Consider the following 21,726-nt stretch of genomic DNA (forward strand, 5'->3'; position numbering starts at 1 on the left):
CACATGTACCTGTGCTATATACCATGAATTTTCTTACCGCCGCCAACCATAATACTTGTACCATAACTTGCAACACACAACAATGAAAACATCGACTAGAATAAATGGCGGCTGGTAGTATGAGCCAAGGTCAAGGTCGAATGTCGTCACTCTCAATAGTGACGTCACCTGTTTTCTTCTGAGACGTTTCCATATTTTAAAACATTGTCAGAAATTCTATCCATTTTAGCCATAATACCAGTAACGCTATTTTTCAGGCCATTACCATTTGCAGGAGCCCTCGGACATTTCAACTGGCATCCGTCGTCGGGCATTTAATGAATGACCTGAGGCTTATGCAAATGATAATTCCCTGAAAACTACCGTTAACAATAAATATATTCCCCACGCCACCTTTAAACATGCGATACCATCATACCTGAACCCTGGATCACCTGTATCGCATCTTTATTTCATGTAGTGACATAAAAATCAAATTTCACACAATCTGAAGTCGTTTTGTTACAGTGTAATCTGTGCCCACTATATTGGAGATGTGACGTTTGGCGACGAGGGTGTTACACTTCCAGTTGCACGCGCTGGTGACGTCACCTGGTGTACAGAATTTGACGTCACAAGAGAGATAGACTGTGCTGTACCCGGCGTAGAACTCAAATGCCTTGAAGTGGAACAGTGTGGTGGTAGGGTTCTCGTACACGACATGGGTTTCCTTGTCAGACGAGCACCTGCAACATCCAGTGTCTGGTAGAATCTACCTTGGGTAGCTTCAAGGGACCACAAAATACACAGGAATTGACTTTACTTTTACCAAATGCAATGAAAGTATACACCTTCCTTCATATGAATGACTAGATGACTACTTCACAGTATTACAGCTAAAATACAGGTAAAACTAAAGTGTACAAAAAGTTTATTTTTCCAGGGTTTCCAAAATTAAAACACAGGCAAAGCTTTGACAATACTCAATTTGTAGGAGGAACATATATACAGTTACCGTAGTCCTACTTTTGAACCTTTAACCTAAAAAGAGTATCACTTGGAAAATCGTCCTTTTTCAGTGATGTAGCTATACTGAAGTTCAATCCTTGGAAGTATATGAAAGTGAAAAGGCGAGACGTTATAGCCAGTTTTAACTTTCTGGTCACTTTCAGAGAGTCATACGGGGCAATGCGGTCATCCTTTACTACACATTATAGGTAATAACTTGTGTATGTCAGGGACTTGTGGGTTTTTTTCATTTTATTTTATTTTTTGTTTGTTTGTTTGTTGTTGTTTTCTGCCGCTTCCTCATAAATCAGTTTGAAGGTTGTTTGTCATCTTCATGATCTTCATGTGTAGCAAGATCTTACGAAACTTACCCGTTACGCACCAATGCGTATGTTATAGTAGAATTTGGATCTGGTTTGCCGACACAGTTCTGTAACCTCATAGAGACGTTCCAGTTGCCCTTCAGGTTGACCTTGACGTAAAGGTCATCTCCAAGCTTGGCTCTGATAGGATCGTAGCTCATCTCGTTGCTGAGCGTGGAGTCGTTGTACAGGTGGATTTCCGCTGAGTAATCAGCTGACAGATTCCGGAGGTAGTTGAACTCGTTGTTGACGCTGTATTGCTGGCTTATCTGGAGGAATCGAGAGAAATGAGTAGACCAATATCTCTGTCATCGGCTCTATTTCACTGTAAACAAGAACTAGTTGCTTTCAGAATCCTCTATACATACATGCATGCACACACATACAAACACATACAAACACAAACACACACACACACACACACACACACACACACACAGGCGCGCGGGCGGGCGCGCGCGCTGTGGTGCAGCTATTCCTATATATGTAGACTGGAAATTATGCGGAAAGTTTTCCTGACAAAGGTGCACTCCAACTCACATGCACAGAGAACACGTTAGACACATTCGAGGATGACCACACACAGCTGTTTTTCTGTGTCACCCACGTTAGAACAGAGACACCCAAAACACACCTAATCAGACACCTTCAGACACAAGCACATACGCCATCACATACGTACACACACACAGACAGAGGGTGTCTGCTCTTCTCAGACAACGGTGCACACGAACACTGTCATGTACACAGACACACACAGACACGTTCGAAGACACAGGCATGCATAAGTACGCACGCAGACGCACGTGCACACAGATAACTTACCTTTCTCTCCCTGATAAAGGCACACTCCATGTCCACCCTCCAGCGGTGTTCCCTGACGATGGGACCACTCCCAATCTCCTTGTAGATCAGGGCGTTACGGTATGTCACGTACGTCGGGTCAATCTGGAGAAATACAAATCATTATAATCATAATAATACTAATAATGTATTCATAAAGCGTCTAATATCCACAGTGGATATGCTTCATGGCGCATACCATTGTCATATATACATACGTCCCGTGTCTATATGTCAAATTAAAAACTACCTGAAAAAAAACATACCTTTTAAAAATAAGGGGTGGTGCTGGTTTCAAGCATTTATGTTTTGGACACAGTAATTATAATCCGAATTCAACCACCTGCACGTAGCTTCAGTTCATTGGTCATCGTACAGCGAAGGAAAACCCGGAGAGTATTCTCCCCTTGTTTAACGTCGAAGATCTTACCGTTAGTTTCACGTGGCATAAAAATGTTCCGGTGTAATATTACCTCTAGTTAAAGAGAACCCAAGTAGTACTAAGGGTCATTTATTTACATAGAGACTGTCAGTGTGAAGCTTTGATTTACATGTGGTAAATTGAGATTATAAAACTTCTTTGTTGCGAACGGTACGACACTTTGTTCGTGACGTCACACACAGACAATGTGATGTTATCAAAGTGTGATATCATCTACACGTCGGTAACCTTTCTCTGTTGCTCGTGTATTTTCTTCTAAATACAGGGATATTATGGGTTGAATGAGAGAGTGAGAATAGTTTTATGCCGCACAGCAATATTCCAGCCATATGGCGGTGGTCTGTAAATAATCAAGTCTGGACCAGACAATCCAGAGATCAAAAGCATGAGCATCGATCTGCGCAGTTAGGAACCAGGGACATGTTACAACCCAGTCAGCGAGCCATGGACAATAACCAGCCCAAAACATGGATAATTCTGTCCCTCGACTGACCGTCCCTTGCCATGAATTGCTCTCAGTTTTTTAGTTGACAAGTAGTCAGTAGTTCCTCGTAGGTCTTTTATTCTATTCTTCTTCAGACCAATTCAACCACATTTCCTTCGTGCCATGATTCCGGCCCTGTTGGTATAGCTCTTACCGCCCTGTTGCTATAGCCCTTACCGCCCTGTTGGTATAGCTCTTACCGCCCTGTTGGTATAGCTCTTACCGCCCTGTTGGTATAGCTCTTACCGCCCTGGGGCCCCTTTCACAAAACTCTCGTAAGCCTAAGGTCTCGTAACTTTTCTCGTAGCATTCGTAACTCCTATACCATAACATAGGAGGTGGAAATGCTATGAGAAAAGTTACGAGACCTTAGGCTTACGAGAGTTTTGTGAAAGGGGCCCCTGGTGGTATAGCCCTTACCGCCCTGTTGGTATAGCTCTTATCGCCCTGTTGGTATAGCTCTTACCGCCCTGTTGGTATAGCCCTTACCGCCCTGTTGGTATAGCCCTTACCGCCCTGTTGGTATAGCCCTTACCGCCCTTTTGGTATAGCTCTTATCGCCCTGTTGGTATAGCTCTTGCCGCCCTGTTGGTATAGCCCTTACCGCCCTGGTGGTATAGCTCTTACCGCCCTGTTGGTATAGCTCTTACCGCGCTGTTGGTATAGCCCTTACCGCCCTGTTGGTATAGCCCTTACCACCCTGTTAGTATAGCCCTTACCGCCCTGTTGGTGTAGCACTGTGAATGGGGGTTGTTGATGCTCCAGGTGTCTCCAGAGTAAGACCCCGTGCAGCCCTCGTTAACCAGCGAGATGTAGGCGGGATTTGTGTCCGGGTACAGCCATCTTAGCTCCGTGATGTTGACCTTGATGTTCATGGCGGCGTCGGAGCACGTCAAGGACACAGTACTCTCTAAGGTCACAGCTGCAGAAATGTGTTGATGGAATAGTGGAATAACGTGGTGGAAAATGCAACAGACTTTCCGTAAATGTCAACTTAATGAATGGTTCAATAGACAATAACATAAACTGACTCTAAAAAGAAAGCATACACCTGGTGGTGTGGGACTATTTTCCCAGAAACGACATAAATAGTTTTGAGAGTGTTTTGTGACTTACAGACGCTGGGTACATGTCAAAATACAACATGTGTAGTTTCTGCCGTTTGTCAGTTCATTAATACATTTAATACGATCTTCATCACCAGCCTCGGCACCTTCTCTCCACACAACCCCAACGCCAAATGAGTATTTTACGGAACTGGTGGAACACACCAAGATTTTTCCGAAAAATATCAAACAGCAGTCCTCTGCATGCCCTCAGTTTCAGACAGAAAAAGAAAATCCCGGTCACTCCTCTCATCTGCACTATTCGATTATGACTACGTGCAAACGTGTTTGTATGTAATCATCGCGCCAGAGGCATGTGCTAACCCAGCACACTTTGTGACTTATGTACTAGTTTATCATCCAAAACTGTGATGATAAATATAATCTCACCCTTGTGTCTGCTGATATCAGTTATATCAACACTCACTGATAAAGGTGAAAAAATAGCCTCTAATATCTTTACCTTTATCAGCTCGTGTTGGTGTAATTGATATCGGTAGACACATAGGTCAGATTCTCTATGTACTAGCAATACTAATACATGTCGCCATATGATGCAAAGATATACTACCATCTAAAGTTTAGATTCACTAGTTTTAATGTAGCCACTTACTTCAGTCAACTGTTGCAAAGCAGACAGTGCGAAATATTCCATAATGTTTAAAGGTACCGATTACACATTAATTGTAAATTCTAAACGTTAAAACGGACATTGTCATTTGTTCAATAAATGATGAAACTCAGAGAAAATTGGCGAATTCTTACAAAACCTTACACCACAACACATCTGTTCATATGCACGATATTTGCACGTGCTTTTCAGCAATTTGGTGCATGATACTCGTGCACTTCAGCTGCATACCGTTTGCCATGGGTTACCCCAAATCAGTGGTGAAATCGAGGTGACCACACATATGTACATAACATAAAGTAAGAGTTTTAAATGAGTCTAAGCTTTGATGTGTAGTGTGTAGAGCGAACTAGTGAGATTGTTCATTGCTGCGTTTCTGAAAGAGACCATGTCTCTGAGTGTATAACCCGTGCAGGTCCTGGGTTAGAATAGGCCTTCAACAACCCATGCTTGCCGTAAAAGGCGATTATGCTTGTCGTAAGAGGCGACTAACGGGATCGGGTGGTCAGGCTCGCTGACTTGGTTGATACATGTCATCGGTTCTCAATTGCGAAGATCGATGTTGTTGGTCACTGGATTGTCAGGCCCAGACTCGATTATGTACAGACCGCCGCCATATAGTTGGAATATTGCTGAGTGCGGCGTAAAACTAAACTCACTCACTCACCCCTGAGTGTATAAAGCTCTGCCTTTACCCTCCCATCTGATGTAAAACGTCCTGGCTCCACAGCACTGGGATTTGAACCTGATGTAGATGTCCTTGTTGAAAAGATGTACTCCCGGCACGGCGCCGCCTTTGTAGACGCCAACAGGCGAGGATAAGGGATCTTCCTTGATCTGCGAAACAAATGGACATGTGATGAGCGCTGACTCGATCGTCTACTAGGGTTTGTGTAAGTTTACTTAGACTGGTGCGATAATACGTTTTTCGGAATAGTGTAACCGAAGGTCCGACATGTCGCTGGCTTCCTACTTGTGTTGTTTATCGTTTGACGCCGTCCAGTTGTATGGCGTTCTGTAAGTAGTGGCGTCTGGACCAGACGATCCTGTGATCAACATCATGAGAATCCATCTAGGCAACTGGGATACGGTCACAAGTGTCACTCAAACAGGCACACCTGTCGCCCAATCTCATTAGTCGCCTCTTACTACAAGCATGGGTTGCTGAAGACCAGTTCTAACGCGGATGTTCAAGGGTGTCTGTACTGTACCTCTACCAGGTCATTGGCCGACAGTTTGAAATTTGTAAACCACAGCTTGTAGCGCTGAGCAGGACCCTTCGGGCTGATGCGGTACAGACAGTCGTTGTTGTCGGAGGCGCTTCCTGGGTACCCGGGAGAAGGAATGCTACCTGACTCCGACGTGTAGGTGTCTCCGCAACCTGGGAAAACACAGTGAGACCTCAAGAGTGTGAGTGAGTTTAGTTTAGTTTTACGCCGATTTCATTACAGCAATACCCTGCATGGGAGACCAGAAATATGCTTCACACATTCTACCCATGTAGGGAATCAAACCCAGGTATGACGAGCGAACGCTTTCTCCCCTCTACCCCACCGCCTCCCTTAGGAGTATGACCAATATTGTCACACACACATTTATGCTTGTATGCGTTAGTGTGCATTACCGTTAATGGGTAGGTAGATGCGTATGTCTGGTGTTTATTCTCTTACATTCCAACAATTTAATGCCGGCTAAAAATTAAATATGAGAACACAACAACCCAGTGATTGATACCATGAGCAACAAAAAGGGTTGCAAGGAAGCATGGGTAACCCGGGTTACCGACCGTTTCCACAAGTAGTGAGTGAGTGAGTGAGATTGTACGCCGCTTTTAGCAATATTCCAACAATATCATAGCGGGGGACACCACAAATTGTACCCATGTACAATTCGGTGTAACGACTCGGTTACGTTGTCTACTCACTGAAACACCGGATGGCAGCATGGACGGACTTGGTGTTGACAACTGGAGCTGAGATTGTACACTGTGATATGTGCTGCCTCGCTCCGGAACACGATAACGTGGAAATGGTTTGGTTGGTGCCTCTCCCGAACGTGTTGCCAGGCAACACCTGCGGCTTGGTGTTCCTGAAATATGCATTATGTATATATAGCAATCTGAATGTAATTACACAGGACTGTACCATATATCATCTCTATTACCACATCTGCATTACGACATCTACCTACATTTCATCTCTATTACGACATTTGTATTACGACATCTATCTACATTTCATCGCTATTACGACATCTGTATCACGACATCTATCCACATTTACTCTCTACTGAGACATTCAGAAAGCCCGAGGACTGTCGAAATGAAACACGATTCAAACCAATCATTATCAGAATGGTATCCGGAGATTTCAAATCCGATTTTAGAATTGGACGTAACGTTAGAAATATTTTTCCGGTTGCTATGATAACACTGCATGAAGAAACTGCGATGTCGGATTGTTATAATGTTTTGTTATGTCAGAGCGTGTGTATAAGTAGTCTCGTCCGGGTCTTTATCTCAGCATGTATTTGTTGCAGTGTTCGTCTCTACTGACATGACAGCTGGTGATATCAAAGAAGACGCAGGACCTTCTTCATTTCCCGAACACCTGGTGTCATGTTTTCATCGATTCTTTATTGAATCCATAACGCTACTTTCAAGAAAATGTTTTGGCAGAAAATGGACATTTCTTATTCTCTGCCATTAAAAAAATGAGTGAGTAAGTTTAGCTTCATGCCGCTTTTTGCACATTCTCTTCCCACAGAGGTTACTACTGTCATATCTTCCTAAGTAACCTCTGTTCTAATACGACCCTTTCATGATGAAAGTGTTCAAGACTCGCGATTGGAGGTATTCAGATTTCGTTGTGCAATCAGCGACGTTGTTTCAAAAGTGATCATTCGCATTTCCGAATGCATCTGGATAACTTGCCACTACCAGTTTTAGTCCCTAAAAATACATCCTGACGACTGATCCCTGCACTCTCTATTACCAGTTTCCGATTTTCAGTTAAACATGAAATACTGAATCTTTCCTTCGCACGTTGATGAACCAACTCCATGGGGGCCGCCATATTGGAGACAAGTCTATTTAACGCGTGTTCTGATTGGATAGTAACAAGGAGGATAACTCCTGTTGTGATTTTTTACCGCAAGGGGATTTCTCGATGACCGGGAAATATGGCCGTATTAGAACAGAGGTTACGTAGAAAGATATGACAGGAGTAGCCTCTGTGGGAAGAGAATGCTTTTAGCAATATTCCATCAATATCGCGACTGTGAACACCAGAAACGTGATTCACACATTGTACCCATGTTATGAATCAGACCCGGATCTTTGGCGTGCCGTGCGAACGCTTCAATCACTACTTTACCCCACCGTCCCTTTGCCGTTAAGAGATGCAAGTAAAATTCGAGATCCGTGTTTACAAAGCCATTTTCTCTAACAAAATCCAAGGCAACAAGCGGTGAGCCCTCACTGATATCCGACAGAAGCACACAGGGCCGAGGCTTCTTCAGTCTGAACGGAGCTGTTTGCGACGGCAGCCCACGATCCTGATTGAAGAATTTCCACAAGACCTTCCTGAGGCTTGGTGCCACCAGTCAGCTGGACTTTGATGCCACCTGGAACCAAGGCCGGGATGGATGGATGAATGATGGACGCACTGGTTCCTAACACGCCACATGAGGCCATTCAGCTCTCTCTCTTTCTCTCTCTTTCTCTCTCTTTCTCTCTCTCTCTCTCTTTCTCTCTCATTCTCTCATTCCCTCTGTCTCTCTGTGAATGAGTTTGTGAGTGTGAGCATTGTGTGTGTGCTGTACGTGCCACATGATGGCATCCAGTTCTCTCCCTTTCTCTCTCACTCTTTCTCTCTCTCTTTCTCTCTCCCTCTCACTCTTTCTCTTTTTGTCTCACTCTCTCTTACTGTAAATGATTTTTGAGTGTGAGCTTTGTGTGTGATGGGTGAGTGATGGATACCCTGACAAAGGCACTTGTAGCTGGTCCTAACACGCCACATGAGGGTATTCATATCTCTCCCGCTTTCTCTCGCTCTCTCACTCTTTCTCTCTCTCTTTTTTCTCTATTTCTTTCTATCTCTTTCTCTTTCTTTCTCTCTTTTACTGTAATAGGTTTGCGAGTGTGAGCTTTGTGTGTGTGTGTGTGTGTATGTGTGTGTTTTACTGTGAATGAGTTTGTGACTGTGAGCATTGTGTGTGTGTTTTACTGTGAATGAGCTTGTGTCTGTGTGTGTTTTACTGTGAATGTGTTTGTGAGTGTGAACTTTGTGCGTGTACATTTCTGTGTCTTTGTGTCCGTGTGTGTTTTTAGTGTTCGCGTTTTCATTTATGTTTGTGTGTATGTGTGTGTGTGTGTCATTGCGTGTGCTTGTCTGTTTGTGTTTATGAATGTCTGTGCTCTGGACAGGTCCATATATCGCTATAAGTGTGATATTTTAAATTACCATTTATATATTTACACTGAAACCAATATACATCAGACGAATGACATAAATCATAACTCCGCAGACAGCTGAGCGTGTCAATTATTTTCTTGAGATTTGGAGAGTTTTATCACTATTTCAGATATTTTCACGTTCATTTTGTTAAGATCGAAATTAAGAGTACTTTCTCGTCACATCTATTTATTGCTTGCTCTTCAAAGTTTCTTTTATAAAAAGTCCCCATTGCTTCGATTATCTGGCAACGTTTAACTTTCGCTATGCATCAGATAGCTGAAATCACGTGTGAGAGGATGAGCAGGGTGTTACGATTCCTCAGCAATATTCCAGCAATATCAAGGCGTGGGACATCAGAAATGGGCTTCACACGTTGTACCTATGTGGGGAATCGAACCCGGGTCTTCTGCCTGACAAGTGAACGCTTTAACCACTAAGCTACCCCACCGCCCCAGTCCTAGGCCTTTATATACTGTCAACCGGTTGCTTTGTTACCTGAGCAGTCTACAGCAGCAGTGGTAGGGGGAAACACTCCACAGTCATAGCTGTGCCTCATCCAGTAGCCGGGACACTGGGCCAGGTTCGTCTCGTTGCCGTGACACGTCAGGCGGTTCAAGAGGACTCGCGAACTTCCCTCCGGCATCGGAGTCTTCACCGCTCCACCGTACCTGACATATAGGGAGTATCCTTTATGGAACATCAACCCTCCGCCGTACCAGACAGGTGGGAATTATACTCAGGGAAAGAAGTGACGGAACATCAACCATCTACCGTACCTGACACATAGGGAGTATACACAGGGAAAGAAGTAACGGAACATGATTTTACTTGCCCTTTTCGACATGCTGTGTATTTCACACACGGGGAGTTAAACTATACAATATGTCGTACTTATATCCTAGGTTGGTACACGTGACTTTGGAGTTGGTGGTAGTCCAGCTATTGCTGCAGGCTGGCGTCCACGACTGACGGAAGGTGCTGTACACCTCCACCCGTCCCTCCCAGGGCTGCACCCCGTCCGTCAGACGTACGTACGAGGCAGCTATTCAAGTAGAAACAAACTTGTTTTAACAAAGTGTTATACTTTGTATGGCTGTGTCTTGAAGTTGCATCACAAAACGTATTGAATCGTGCATTATTTAGTGGTTGTTTCACATTTCCACTATGACTATCATCACATAGGCATCCTATTTATGTGGGCGTCAGGTAGGTCAAGCAGGTGCTTGTCGCACGGGTTCATTTCCCCGCTTTGGTCCAGTCTGTTAAGCCAAAACTCATATTAAGTCATATACATGTAATTCATCAAAACGCCACGGTGTGCCCGCAGTTTCCGTCCTCCCTTTTCCGCATTGCATGTCGCCATCTTTTAGAACCTCACAGACCCTAAACTGCCCTCTGATTTGCACTGCATAAGTTTCTGCCAGCTAATTTCGTCTGATCAGTTGTAGTATCTTTATAGGAATCACATACTATTCAACGTTTTGACTGTTGAACCACAAACCGAAACATGAGTCTCATTAACCTATTCAGACAATGACCTACTTTTCAGCCGATCCGAATTTTCTCGTGTGACACCATAAACAAGTCTGGTTACACTTAATTCCAATTCCTCGTTTTATAAGAAAATGGTATTTAGAAATGAAGTTTAATTTTAAAATTTAATAACTCCGTATTTCTATATTTTATGTCGAGGCTTAGGCAACATACTTTAACTAAGGAATCACAAACTGATTGTTAGATGAGGTCGTAAAATGATTCACAATGCATCTGGCTGACTGGTTACACCGGTTCTGTGTTCTTTGCGCTTACTGAGTGTAGTTCTGTAACGTACAATCCGATTGATATAATGTCAGTCCCGTACTAGACCTCCAAAGTATTCTAGCGGCAGAGTCTCGTTTTGAGATTTCCACGATTTCCAGGTTTCCGTTAGTCAGATCCTCGCTGTGCGACAGAGCACTCTGTACGACGTGTTTGCAAGGAATAGAAGGTGTTTTGAAATATACAAGTGCTTAGATGTAAGAAATCATACTGATAAATATTTATGTATCTAGTTAAATGAAATAGGCTAAACATTCTGGACTAGTTATGAAACTAAGTTGCGCAATAGGACGAAACCCAGTAAACATGAAACGAGACTGTTCTGTAATCAATATTTTGACTTGGATAGCATAACAAGTACTCCATAGTCGAATTCTTGCCTCAACAGCTGATAAAAGTCAGCTTGTAATAGCTGGTTGATGTCACGTCACAGATAAAGATAGCTCTGACAAGACAAACAACGGTCAGTATTGTGAAAAGAAAAACTTTCTGAGGAGAAAGCAAAGGAGACAGTAGGTCTTAAGAGAGATGACAATAAATGAGCTTGACTTGTATCATTTAGCTTGGATTGTGTGTGTGTGTGTGTGTGTGTGTGTGTGTGTGTGTGTGTGTGTGTGTGTGTGTGTGTGTGTGTGTGTGCGTGCCCTTTTCAAACCAGGATGGCCTTCTGTGCAATACCTTGACCGTGCCCTTGTTGTCTGGAGGACAGTACTCACACAATAGCGCTGGCTGACAGTTGATGCCGACGTCTGTGGTGTGGTTACACGTCGTGTCGTCGTCGAAGGAGCAGAACGCTAGGTCCGGCTCAGTTCCCTTGCACGTAACGTTTTCCATGTGTACAGGACCCGTGAACGTCCCGTACGACGACGTCGACACCACAGACGGACTGGCATGCCTTGGAATATACAGAGGGGGTAACACGTTTTATACATTGTATACTAACCATCAAAAGCTGGCTTGACTGACCATTGTAAATGTAGCCCCTTACTTACTTCTAAATTAGATTGTGTAGAATATTCCATACTGTTTAAAGGTACTGCTTACACATGAACTGATGTTTTGTAAAACAAATTCATAGCGTTGAAAAGTTTATTGTCATGAGGTCAATAAATGAGTGAGTGAGTGAGTGAGTGAGTGAGTGAGTTCAGTTTTACGCCGCTTTTAGCAATATTCCAGCAATATCACGGAGGGGGACACCAAAATATGATGTGAGGAATCGAACCCGGATCTTCGGCGTAACGAGCGAACGCTTTAAGGCTGCCACACCGCACTAGTTCAATAAATGATGAAACTTCGTGAAATTGGTAAATTCTTAACAAAACTTTACACTCATCTGTTCACAAGCACGATATTTGCACATGCTTTTCGGCAATTTGACGAATGATCCTCATGCAGTTAATTTGCAAAGCGTTTGCAGCTGGTTCCCCTAGTTAATGGAAAAAAACTATGACACAAGTCATCGGTTCCCAACAGGGCAGATCGATGCTCATGATGTTGATCACTGGATTGTCCGCCGCCATATAGCTGGAATATTGATGAGTGTGGCGTAAAACTAAATTCACTCACTCACTCACTCACTCACTCACTAGCACGTCGTAAACATAATATTAGGACATTTATCGTATTTTATCGTACTATTTTGTGATAACCCGAAGAATAATAACTTTCATCATGTCCTGGAAAAAAATTGTTTGTTGAATGGGATTACATTGATGGTGGAAAATCAAAAAAGAGTCCCAACTAACCGTATTAATGAAGTTAATTATGAAATTAATTTTCTCAGTTACTGATCACCATAACAGTTCATAACACATGAACACATAACACTTGAACAGATGCATCATCCTCGGCGGTAATACAGGGTCTTACAAATCAAGGCGTCACATACTTGCCCTACAAACCTCATGTATTTGATTTGTAATATGACTTGTTTTGCATGACTGTGCCTTTAATTCGTAAGCCTCACTCACTCACTCACTCACTCACTCACTCACTCACCAGAATCCCAGCTTGTCACAGACAACGCGAGCATCCAGACTGGTGAAGCCGACATTGCACACAGATCCCCACGTGGAGTTTGCAAACACCTCCAGTCTACCCGCGTACAGTGAGGTGCCACCCGCAAGACGCATAGGGGTGTTGGCTGGGTAATATTGAAAAACAGGCAAAATACGGTCATTTAGGGCTCATCAAAAGGATATGATTAGTTTTAGGATTGAAATCATAATGTTCACATAAGTGATATGCATTGGATATTAAAGAGATGCATCTAAGTGAATAAATAAACATCTAATTACAGGTCACATGCCACCATAACACCAAACATACCGGTAATTAAAAACAATTATCACTTATTCATGATATATAACATACAGTGCTGATTGTCAAAAAATCCCAAATAAACAAAATTATAAGCGTACTGTACCTGAATTAAAAGTCCTATATTTTGTACTTGGGTTTACTGCCCTCGAATCGAAGCACCTGGGACACCGAACCCAGTCAGAACGGGTGGGTGACTTAACCCCCTGGATGCCGAGTTTTTTTTTCAAGCGCACATTTTCGTAAGGTTTGAAAAGTGAACGTTGTGCGAGATTTGCGCTCGCGTGGTACTGGATCTGCGTACGGCTATAAAATTGCACAGAAATGTAGAATATTTAATTTCCCATCAGTTGGTATAAATATATATGCGGCTACCTCAGGGGTCTGAGAAATAGACACTGCTAAAAGTTGTCCAAAACTTTTCTGTGTGTTGAAAAACAGGAAAATACAGCTTGATATGTGAACGACATAAGTGTATATGAAATGGATGTATGTACTAATGCATAACGTCATAATCACAAAATTAAAAATGACCTGCAATAAATGTCAAAAATCGATTTTTTGACCATGACGTGAAACGTCGACACAGTATTCATGCACGTATAAAGATAAGGGGGCATAACTCAGCTATGGTTTACATTAGGTCAATGTAACTCCGATCACATGGAGAGAATTTGCTGTGGATACCGACAGTATATTTTCGTGATGTTTTGTTCACAGTGAACCAAACTATTCCAACACAAATTTCCCCAATGTGAGAGGATACCGTTTGGTAGTTTCACAATTTGTAAGAAAAGATGCCAGTGTACTACATCAAAAATCAGGCAATAGCGATTTGGATGTCCCTATCCGATACATATTTTAGTTCTTAGATTCCCATATTCTTCTGTTTGTGTATATGTATTTTTATTAATTTTGCATCATTATTAACGGAGTAACAGCCACATTTTCAAACGTAATGAAATAACTGAAAATAATGCGACATTTTAGTTGACGTCACAGCATGTTTTGTGCATTTTGTGACGTCGGAAAAAGACTACTCTGGTTGCTGATTAGTATATATCTAACCTAATTTCCACTCAATGTGTAAAAGATTTCGGCTTCTGTGTCAGAATTCAACACTTTTCAGCCAAAATATAAAATGAATGGTATTATCACTGAAATAGTGTCCTGAATATATCAACAATTACACGGTTTTACTACATATCTTATTGTGAGCAACACGCGCACCTGCCTAGCATCAATTTAGCATAAATGAAAATTTCACAACACCTGAATATTCATTGAGTATTCATTTAGGAAAAAGACTTTTCTTCTCATGATTATGAAATCAATTCCCTTCATAAGTATGCAATGAAAGGTACAAAGAGATCGATGTTTCAGTAAAGAAGTATTAGAAAATGGACGTAATGCTTGTCCAAATTAAGACTTGACCTGATGTATATATTTTTAACAATTTCCGTATAAATATTGTTTGAGTTAGACATTCTGCCATCAGATATATTTTAATAGCATTTGAATTGACTTTATTATCGAAAAACAATGAAAATGAATCATGAAACGTTTTGACAAACTCGCACCTGGTCAATTAATATTGATAATAGTTTTGTCTATAAAAATGGCACGAACCAATACAATGAACAAGACAATTCCTTTAAATAGTAGTATGTGTGCCCCTACATTTGATAAAATGTACAAATCATTTTCATTAATATTATCCGTTTTACTTATAAGTTGGAATTAAATCGTTGTTTATTAACCTGTTCATATGAAACTGCAATATTTGTCCCAACGTACTGAATATTGCACATCACGGGAACTAAAGCACATGTTGCAGTAATGGCTACGTGTGATGTTCCAACGCTTGTGTAGAGGCTTAAAATGTGGTATAATACACTTACTTAGACAGTTTCCCATGTAAATATTATTCAAACAATCAAAAGCTTTCAAAGAATAAAAACGGATACCTTATATCCACACAGAACATGGATATACGTAGATACTGAAATCAGTTTCATGAAAAAATATCTGAACGATGCGCAAAATATACATCACAATACTAAAAGTGCAATCGGAATGGTATGGGCATTGTGTTTACTCTTGTTCAACCGACCTTCACCTCAAAGAAATTGCCTAATATGTGCAACAATGTTGACGTATGACATCACTACCGATGACCGATTTCTTTCAAAATGGCGGCTTCGCTGAGAAGGGTACACAGGATTTTGCGACGACATTTTTCTTGATTCAGGGATCTTTTGTATATAAATGTGAGATGTAAGTAATCAGAATTATTCTGACTATCTGTGTATTGTGATATGTTCTTATCGTTTACATTGTAAATGACGGAAGAAGCCAGAAATGCCGATAAGTACCGTTGTCGTTCTGCGTGATTTTGCGTCAGTCATGGCGTCACGCTGCACTAAAAGTTTGACAGTTTCTTATGAATTACCAAATTATTTCATTGTATCTATTTTCAATTTGCTATTTTTTGCCACGATACTCTTCCCCTGAATATACTAAGCGTATTGAGCTATTGTAAGCAATGATTAGAGGGCTGGATGTTAGGAAATTTCCGAAAATGCTACGCAGTGTAAAATTGGAATTTTTCTTTGTTTACATTTCAGTCAAGCGCTGTCTTTCGAGCACAGCGTTCGTTTTCATACAAAGTATATTTCGTTTCGTTTTGTCTAGACAGTTGGTATTGGTGACAAAGACCATTTGTAATTTGATTCTAAGATATATGGGGAATTCAATGATGCATTTGTCGCAGCTAACTATGAAGTATACATGATGTAATAGGCTTCTCAATACCGGCCTTCTCGAAACGTGATTTAGTAAACACTATCCAATATGGCGGAAAGCGCACTTCGACGTTCGTGTAAGTGTATTTTCGAAAACATTCCAACCGATTCTGGGTACATCGGTGACGTTTCAGAATTATCATTCCGGGTTACATGAAAACTTGATATCAGTGATCATTAATATGCTATTTTTGAAATTCATTACTCCCAGTAATTATCCGATTTTCACATTTCAAAACATACTGCAAATAACGCTGTGAATCTCGATTTTGTACAGTTTGAAAAATGGCGACATTTACGAAGAAGCCTATTTTGAAAGGCGATTTTAAGCACTTTCGCTTGGTCTGAGATAATAGTGGATGGTATCAAGAAACTGGGAATTTTCCGCAGAATTCAAAACTGTGAAGTATTTATATATGCGTGGTATATTTAGAATTTTATTCGACTTCAAAGTGAGTGGTGTAGAGGAGGGACATATATGTCCCTGTGGCATCCAGGGGGTTAAGCGTAAAGAAGACTTTTCATTGGCTGGTTCATTTGGCGACACGCGGAAGGCTCATTGTGTGTATATAGAGATGATCTGTTTGACTGGCATTTCAGATTTGTGACGAGTAATACGAAAGTAAGATTTGTTATGGATAACAACTTCTTTTATTGTACATGATGCGACGTTTCGGTATGGATTATTATGTCGATGTCATGCAACAGAGATAACGGCATAGGAATTCGTACAGAAACGTCGCATCATATACAATACAAGGAATTGCTATCCACAAATATGCACGTATAGATGTTGCGTTTTGTAAATACATGCATTTGTGTTTGATCCAATCACCAAATACTGACATGGTGAACTACTGCGTGGCTGGAAACTGCCGTTCATCTAAGTACAAAGCAGAACTTGAACCTCACAATCTGTTTTTGGACAGGTTTCCGTCCGACCCGGGTGCACGAGCCATAAATCAATGTATTCTGATAGGCGTTAAGTTCAAATTGTATATGATTAATGACTGAAGTTGTGTATTGCATATTGTCATTATCAGACAGACAGGCAGACATATAGCTGTGAATAAACCAGACATTGAGCTTTCTCAGTGACAGAGACAGCTTGTCACAATGAACAAAATTTTCTGTTTCCATAAACCATGGAACCTTTATGTTGTAGAGTATCCCTGCATAAACATGCATTAAAACACTGCCGTTTTGAAGCTGGGCACATTTTAGCAATGACATTAGTATTTCTAATGCTACACTTTCTTGAAAGCTTGGTTTGTAAATCTGAATGTATTAATATTGTGACCGTGCAGATTTATTACTGCAGAACCAAGATGCTGGCAACCACTTGAAACGCATCATTTGCTGTGTTTGTACGAGTCACTTTCCCGGTTCAAGGTGCGCGAACCTAATCACTGCCCATGTTCTATGAGCACAGCGCAAAACAACTGGTAAAACCACTTTTTCCCCAGCGCTGGAGGAAAACTAGTGAATCGTTTGAACTGCGATTTAGTTAGCTTATTTGTATCGCGTTATTTTTCAACTTTACATGACGTTGAATTTGCATTTTTGATGATTTGTTTCTATAAGTCCACACCGAAAGGTATCAGAATCTGCAAAGTTGTGTTTTACGTTGCATGTGACCTGTGAGTTTTTTTAGTGAGTTTAGTTTTACGCCGCACTCAGCAATATTCCAGCCATATGGCGGTACCTGTAAGTAAATGAATGAGTGAATCTTTTTCAGGGTGTATCCGAGCTTGCGAAATATAAGTTAAAATTGGGTCCTTGACTCCTACTAACCTTGGCAGTTAACGGCGGCTTGACCCCGAACGCAGACAGATTTGTCAACCCAGTTGATCATTCCCCCTGGACACTGAAGGATGTCAGATTCGGTGCCAAAGCAACGGGGAGCGTTGGCCATAACGTTATTTTCTAAACTGCCGCCAAAGGCACTCACTGGACTGCTGTAGCCCTTGACTTGTCTGGGGAGAGACGACACACGGTACAGAATGATACATTTTTATATGAATGGTTTGATGTGTCACTGTCACAGACAGGAGCCCAGATATTCTGCTCATATACCGAAGAACTGTGCGTATGTTTACTAACACAATATGGACTTGCTTTCGGAAGATTTCGATTGATATTGTTTTAGGATATGATAGAATATTTTTCCTAGAACCTTTCCCCATAGCTACTGTAGTGAAGTGGATATGCATCGAAGGTAAGTACAGTAGACTCTTGTCCGTGTGACTGAGAAATGATGACACTGTTGCTGATAATTACAGGTACACAGAGACACACAGGTAAATTTGAAGAAAATCCACGTTTAACATAGTTTTGTGTATGTGATAGCTTCCATTAACATGTTTCATAAAATACCGGAGCAAGCATTATATATCCAGATGACCTTCAGTGGCTTCACTACAAATATCAACCGTAGGAAGTAAGAAGGTCAAGGTCGATGATATGTTATTAACTTGACCTACATAGCAAAGACACGTGTACAATATACGGATTGATATGGCGTACATTTATCAATATCATTATGTTATCATAATAGAAATGGTTTAAGGAAACAGAATGTCACTGTAAAATGCATGTCAAAATATCTTAATGATTTTTAATGGTCAGTGTTAAGTAATCGTTCACGGCTGGTAATTCTGATCCCGGTGAAACTCCCAATTCATCACTCACTCATTCGGAAAGATGCTCCTGCAGACGACGGTGAGGTCCTGTGTGGTGACGTAGGAGCTGCACATCGCGCCGTATTTACCACCCTGACCCCTGACGAACACCCGCCCCTCCCAGGGGTAGGAACCGCCCACCAGCTCTGATGACAGACCTGAGGGTAGGGTACAAATGACATCTCCATCATGCCCAACAACAGAAGGATCGTCATTGCACGACCAATCAATCGTTTTCAATATCAAACCTCAACCTCAACAAATATAGATTGAAAACAGAAAACGTATGTTCGTTTAATTATCATCACCATCATCATCGTCGTCGTCGTCGTCGTCGTCATCGTCATCATCATCGTCATCATCATCATCATCATCATTTCCACCACCATTATCAGCATCAGTATCATTTTTAAGCAACAAAATTTATTATTCACCAAACTGCGCACGAGAGACGTTCAACCCTGGCATCATATTCTATCGGGTATCCATACACCGCTGAATAATATGGAATATTTTTCCACTTTCAGTATTGACAGGATTAGATATCTGCGTTGCGCTAATATTCTGTCCCCGAGCCATGAAATCACTACAGGGCAAATCATCCGCATCCTTATCTACAGGCTTACACCACTGTAGATCTATTACCCGGACTACTTCCATCTTCGTCATTGCTCTCTCTTGATGGTCTGTCGAGGCTCTGTTCACTGTTCTGCCTCACTGCCAGGTACACAACCAGACCGCCCACCCAGAGGCATCCCACCTGCAACCAGAGTGAGTGAGGGAGTTTCAATTAACGTCATTTTGACTTGTGTTGTAGATGTTCTAAGTCGTCACTTGTTTATGCATGGAGGAACAAACCTAGAAATCAAACCAGAGCGAAACTTGGTCCCGGACCCCAGAATACAGGTTACTGCCACAATCAAGGGACGCAACTCTTCACGTGGGTTTTAGGTCATGAGACAAGGTCGCTGGGCGGTTAGGAACAAGGAACACATTGACTGACAAAAGGCACTGGCCATATATGGTAATGGTCCAATAAACGGGCATAGAGATGAAAATAGTCTAGTACTATTATCAAGGAAAGATAACTCTGAATTTCCAAACATGGCTCTGAGAATATCCTACATCCCATTGACAAAACAGCAATACCGACGTTCCCTTTCCAAGTATGTTTCAGTGTTGAAATTTGTTCATTCTTTAGCTCAAAGTTTATGCTTAAATTGTGCTTTGTACAGTGTAGCGAAGTTTCAGAGTTCAACGGTTCCGCGATTTTCATGATTTGAAATGCATTTTACGTCGCGCGATTTGATTGGTTTGTCACGATTCTTGGCAATAATGGCTTACGAGAGGGGTAACAGTTTTCTTGTAGGTCACGGAAAGAGACGAGTAGCTACGAATGTGACCTTCATTCACAAATGAACTGTTCTGAAAAACTCTGGAAATATTCAAAATATTCCAAATTTAAAGGTTAATAGTCAGTCAAAAAATAAGTTAATAATACGTGTTTTTAGACATTGTACCAAAAGACTCAATCCCAGAATTCCGGACCAGTTTTAGCATTTAATACCAACCGCTGATGCATCTCGGAAAATGAACAAACCAAACTATTTATCTTCAAAACAAAACATGTTGCCATGGTTACGAGACAGTAGCAGTTCTAGATATGCATGGCGTTGTAACATGAAGTATGTTTAAGTGAAATACTCACCAACCCGAGACAATACTTTCGAATCATTATCAAAGTGTCCTGCTAATCTGCACTGCTATCGCCAAGAAAAGTGAACTCGTACCTATGGTTTTGTTCGCGAAAGTGGCATCGAATCTAAGTCTCACAATAGGACGACGGGTCCTTTGGGCACAACGGCAGGGTGTTCTATGCACTTCAACGTCAGTGACGTGCATCAGTGCAAAATAATCGCTCCATATTATGTTGGAGTGAGTGTCTGCCTGAGTGCAAATGTGCATGTGTGCGCGCTCGTGTATGTGTGTGTGTGTGTGTGTGTGTGTGTGTGTGTGTGTGTGTGTCTGCATGAGCATATGTGTGAGTGCATGTGAGAAAGTAACCGGTAAGTGAATCAGATTCAAATCGGATCATTTAGTATCAAAACAACTCTACTGGTGGGCAAATATTAGATGATCCACGACCTGAAAAATGATCCTAATTTGCATATATGGGAACGCACTTAAGAACATTCCATTGGAAACAAGAGGGGAACAGGTGGTCGTCTAAATATTGAAAAGTCCAATTTCCTCTTGCGAATCTGTTGTGATGGAGTTTTGTTGATCTAAATCGCTCTACGAGACACGTGTTAAACAGCAGAGGTATTGATTTCGCGCCACAGTCAACATGTCTTGCACGTGTGGAATCGCCAATCTGCCTGTAGCAATCAAGTTATTTCGTCCAGATTTCTTGCCCCGCCTGCTTGTCACAAACGTTTTCACTGCGCTGGCTCATCTAATGCTTGGCAGGCAGTAGTTCCTTGAGCGCCTTATATAAATTCCGATGTATTAACCAGCTGAAGAGCCCATTATGTGAACTGAGTGTTGCCTGAAAGACTCTCCGTCATCAAGCATAAAGTACAATAGACCTTGTTTGTGATTGTCCCGCTGGTCGCATCTATTACACACTTATAAGAAACAGACCATAGTAATCTCGCGTGAAGACACCAGGAAAGATGCCACCTGTGGCCACACGATAAAGCAGCGAGCTAACACCTAGATTATTCTGACCAAATGTGTCAATGTTGCCCTACGTGTTCTCGGTGTTCCGCGTGTTCGAACTTCTATACTGA

At 41.7% G+C, this 21,726-nt stretch overlaps 1 protein-coding gene across 1 annotated transcript; it reads right to left on the reverse strand.

Annotated features, from left to right (window-relative positions):
• Nucleotides 1-389: 389 nt before the first annotated feature.
• LOC137259282 (deleted in malignant brain tumors 1 protein-like) lies at nucleotides 390-20,726 on the reverse strand. The gene is made up of 16 exons (XM_067796916.1): nucleotides 20,643-20,726; nucleotides 19,580-19,694; nucleotides 18,945-19,092; nucleotides 18,048-18,229; nucleotides 13,129-13,273; nucleotides 11,847-12,025; nucleotides 10,204-10,354; nucleotides 9,808-9,980; nucleotides 8,335-8,479; nucleotides 6,780-6,943; nucleotides 6,067-6,236; nucleotides 5,551-5,692; nucleotides 3,838-4,040; nucleotides 2,175-2,297; nucleotides 1,359-1,618; nucleotides 390-725 (listed from the first exon to the last, which is right to left on the reverse strand). Exons 1-16 carry the CDS (start codon nucleotides 20,667-20,669, stop codon nucleotides 479-481), a joined length of 2,574 nt encoding a protein of 857 aa, XP_067653017.1. The 5' UTR covers nucleotides 20,670-20,726; the 3' UTR covers nucleotides 390-478.
• Nucleotides 20,727-21,726: the final 1,000 nt, after the last annotated feature.

The sequence above is a fragment of the Haliotis asinina genome, chromosome 13 (assembly GCF_037392515.1).
Source record: "Haliotis asinina isolate JCU_RB_2024 chromosome 13, JCU_Hal_asi_v2, whole genome shotgun sequence".
Lineage (NCBI taxonomy): Eukaryota > Metazoa > Mollusca > Gastropoda > Lepetellida > Haliotidae > Haliotis > Haliotis asinina.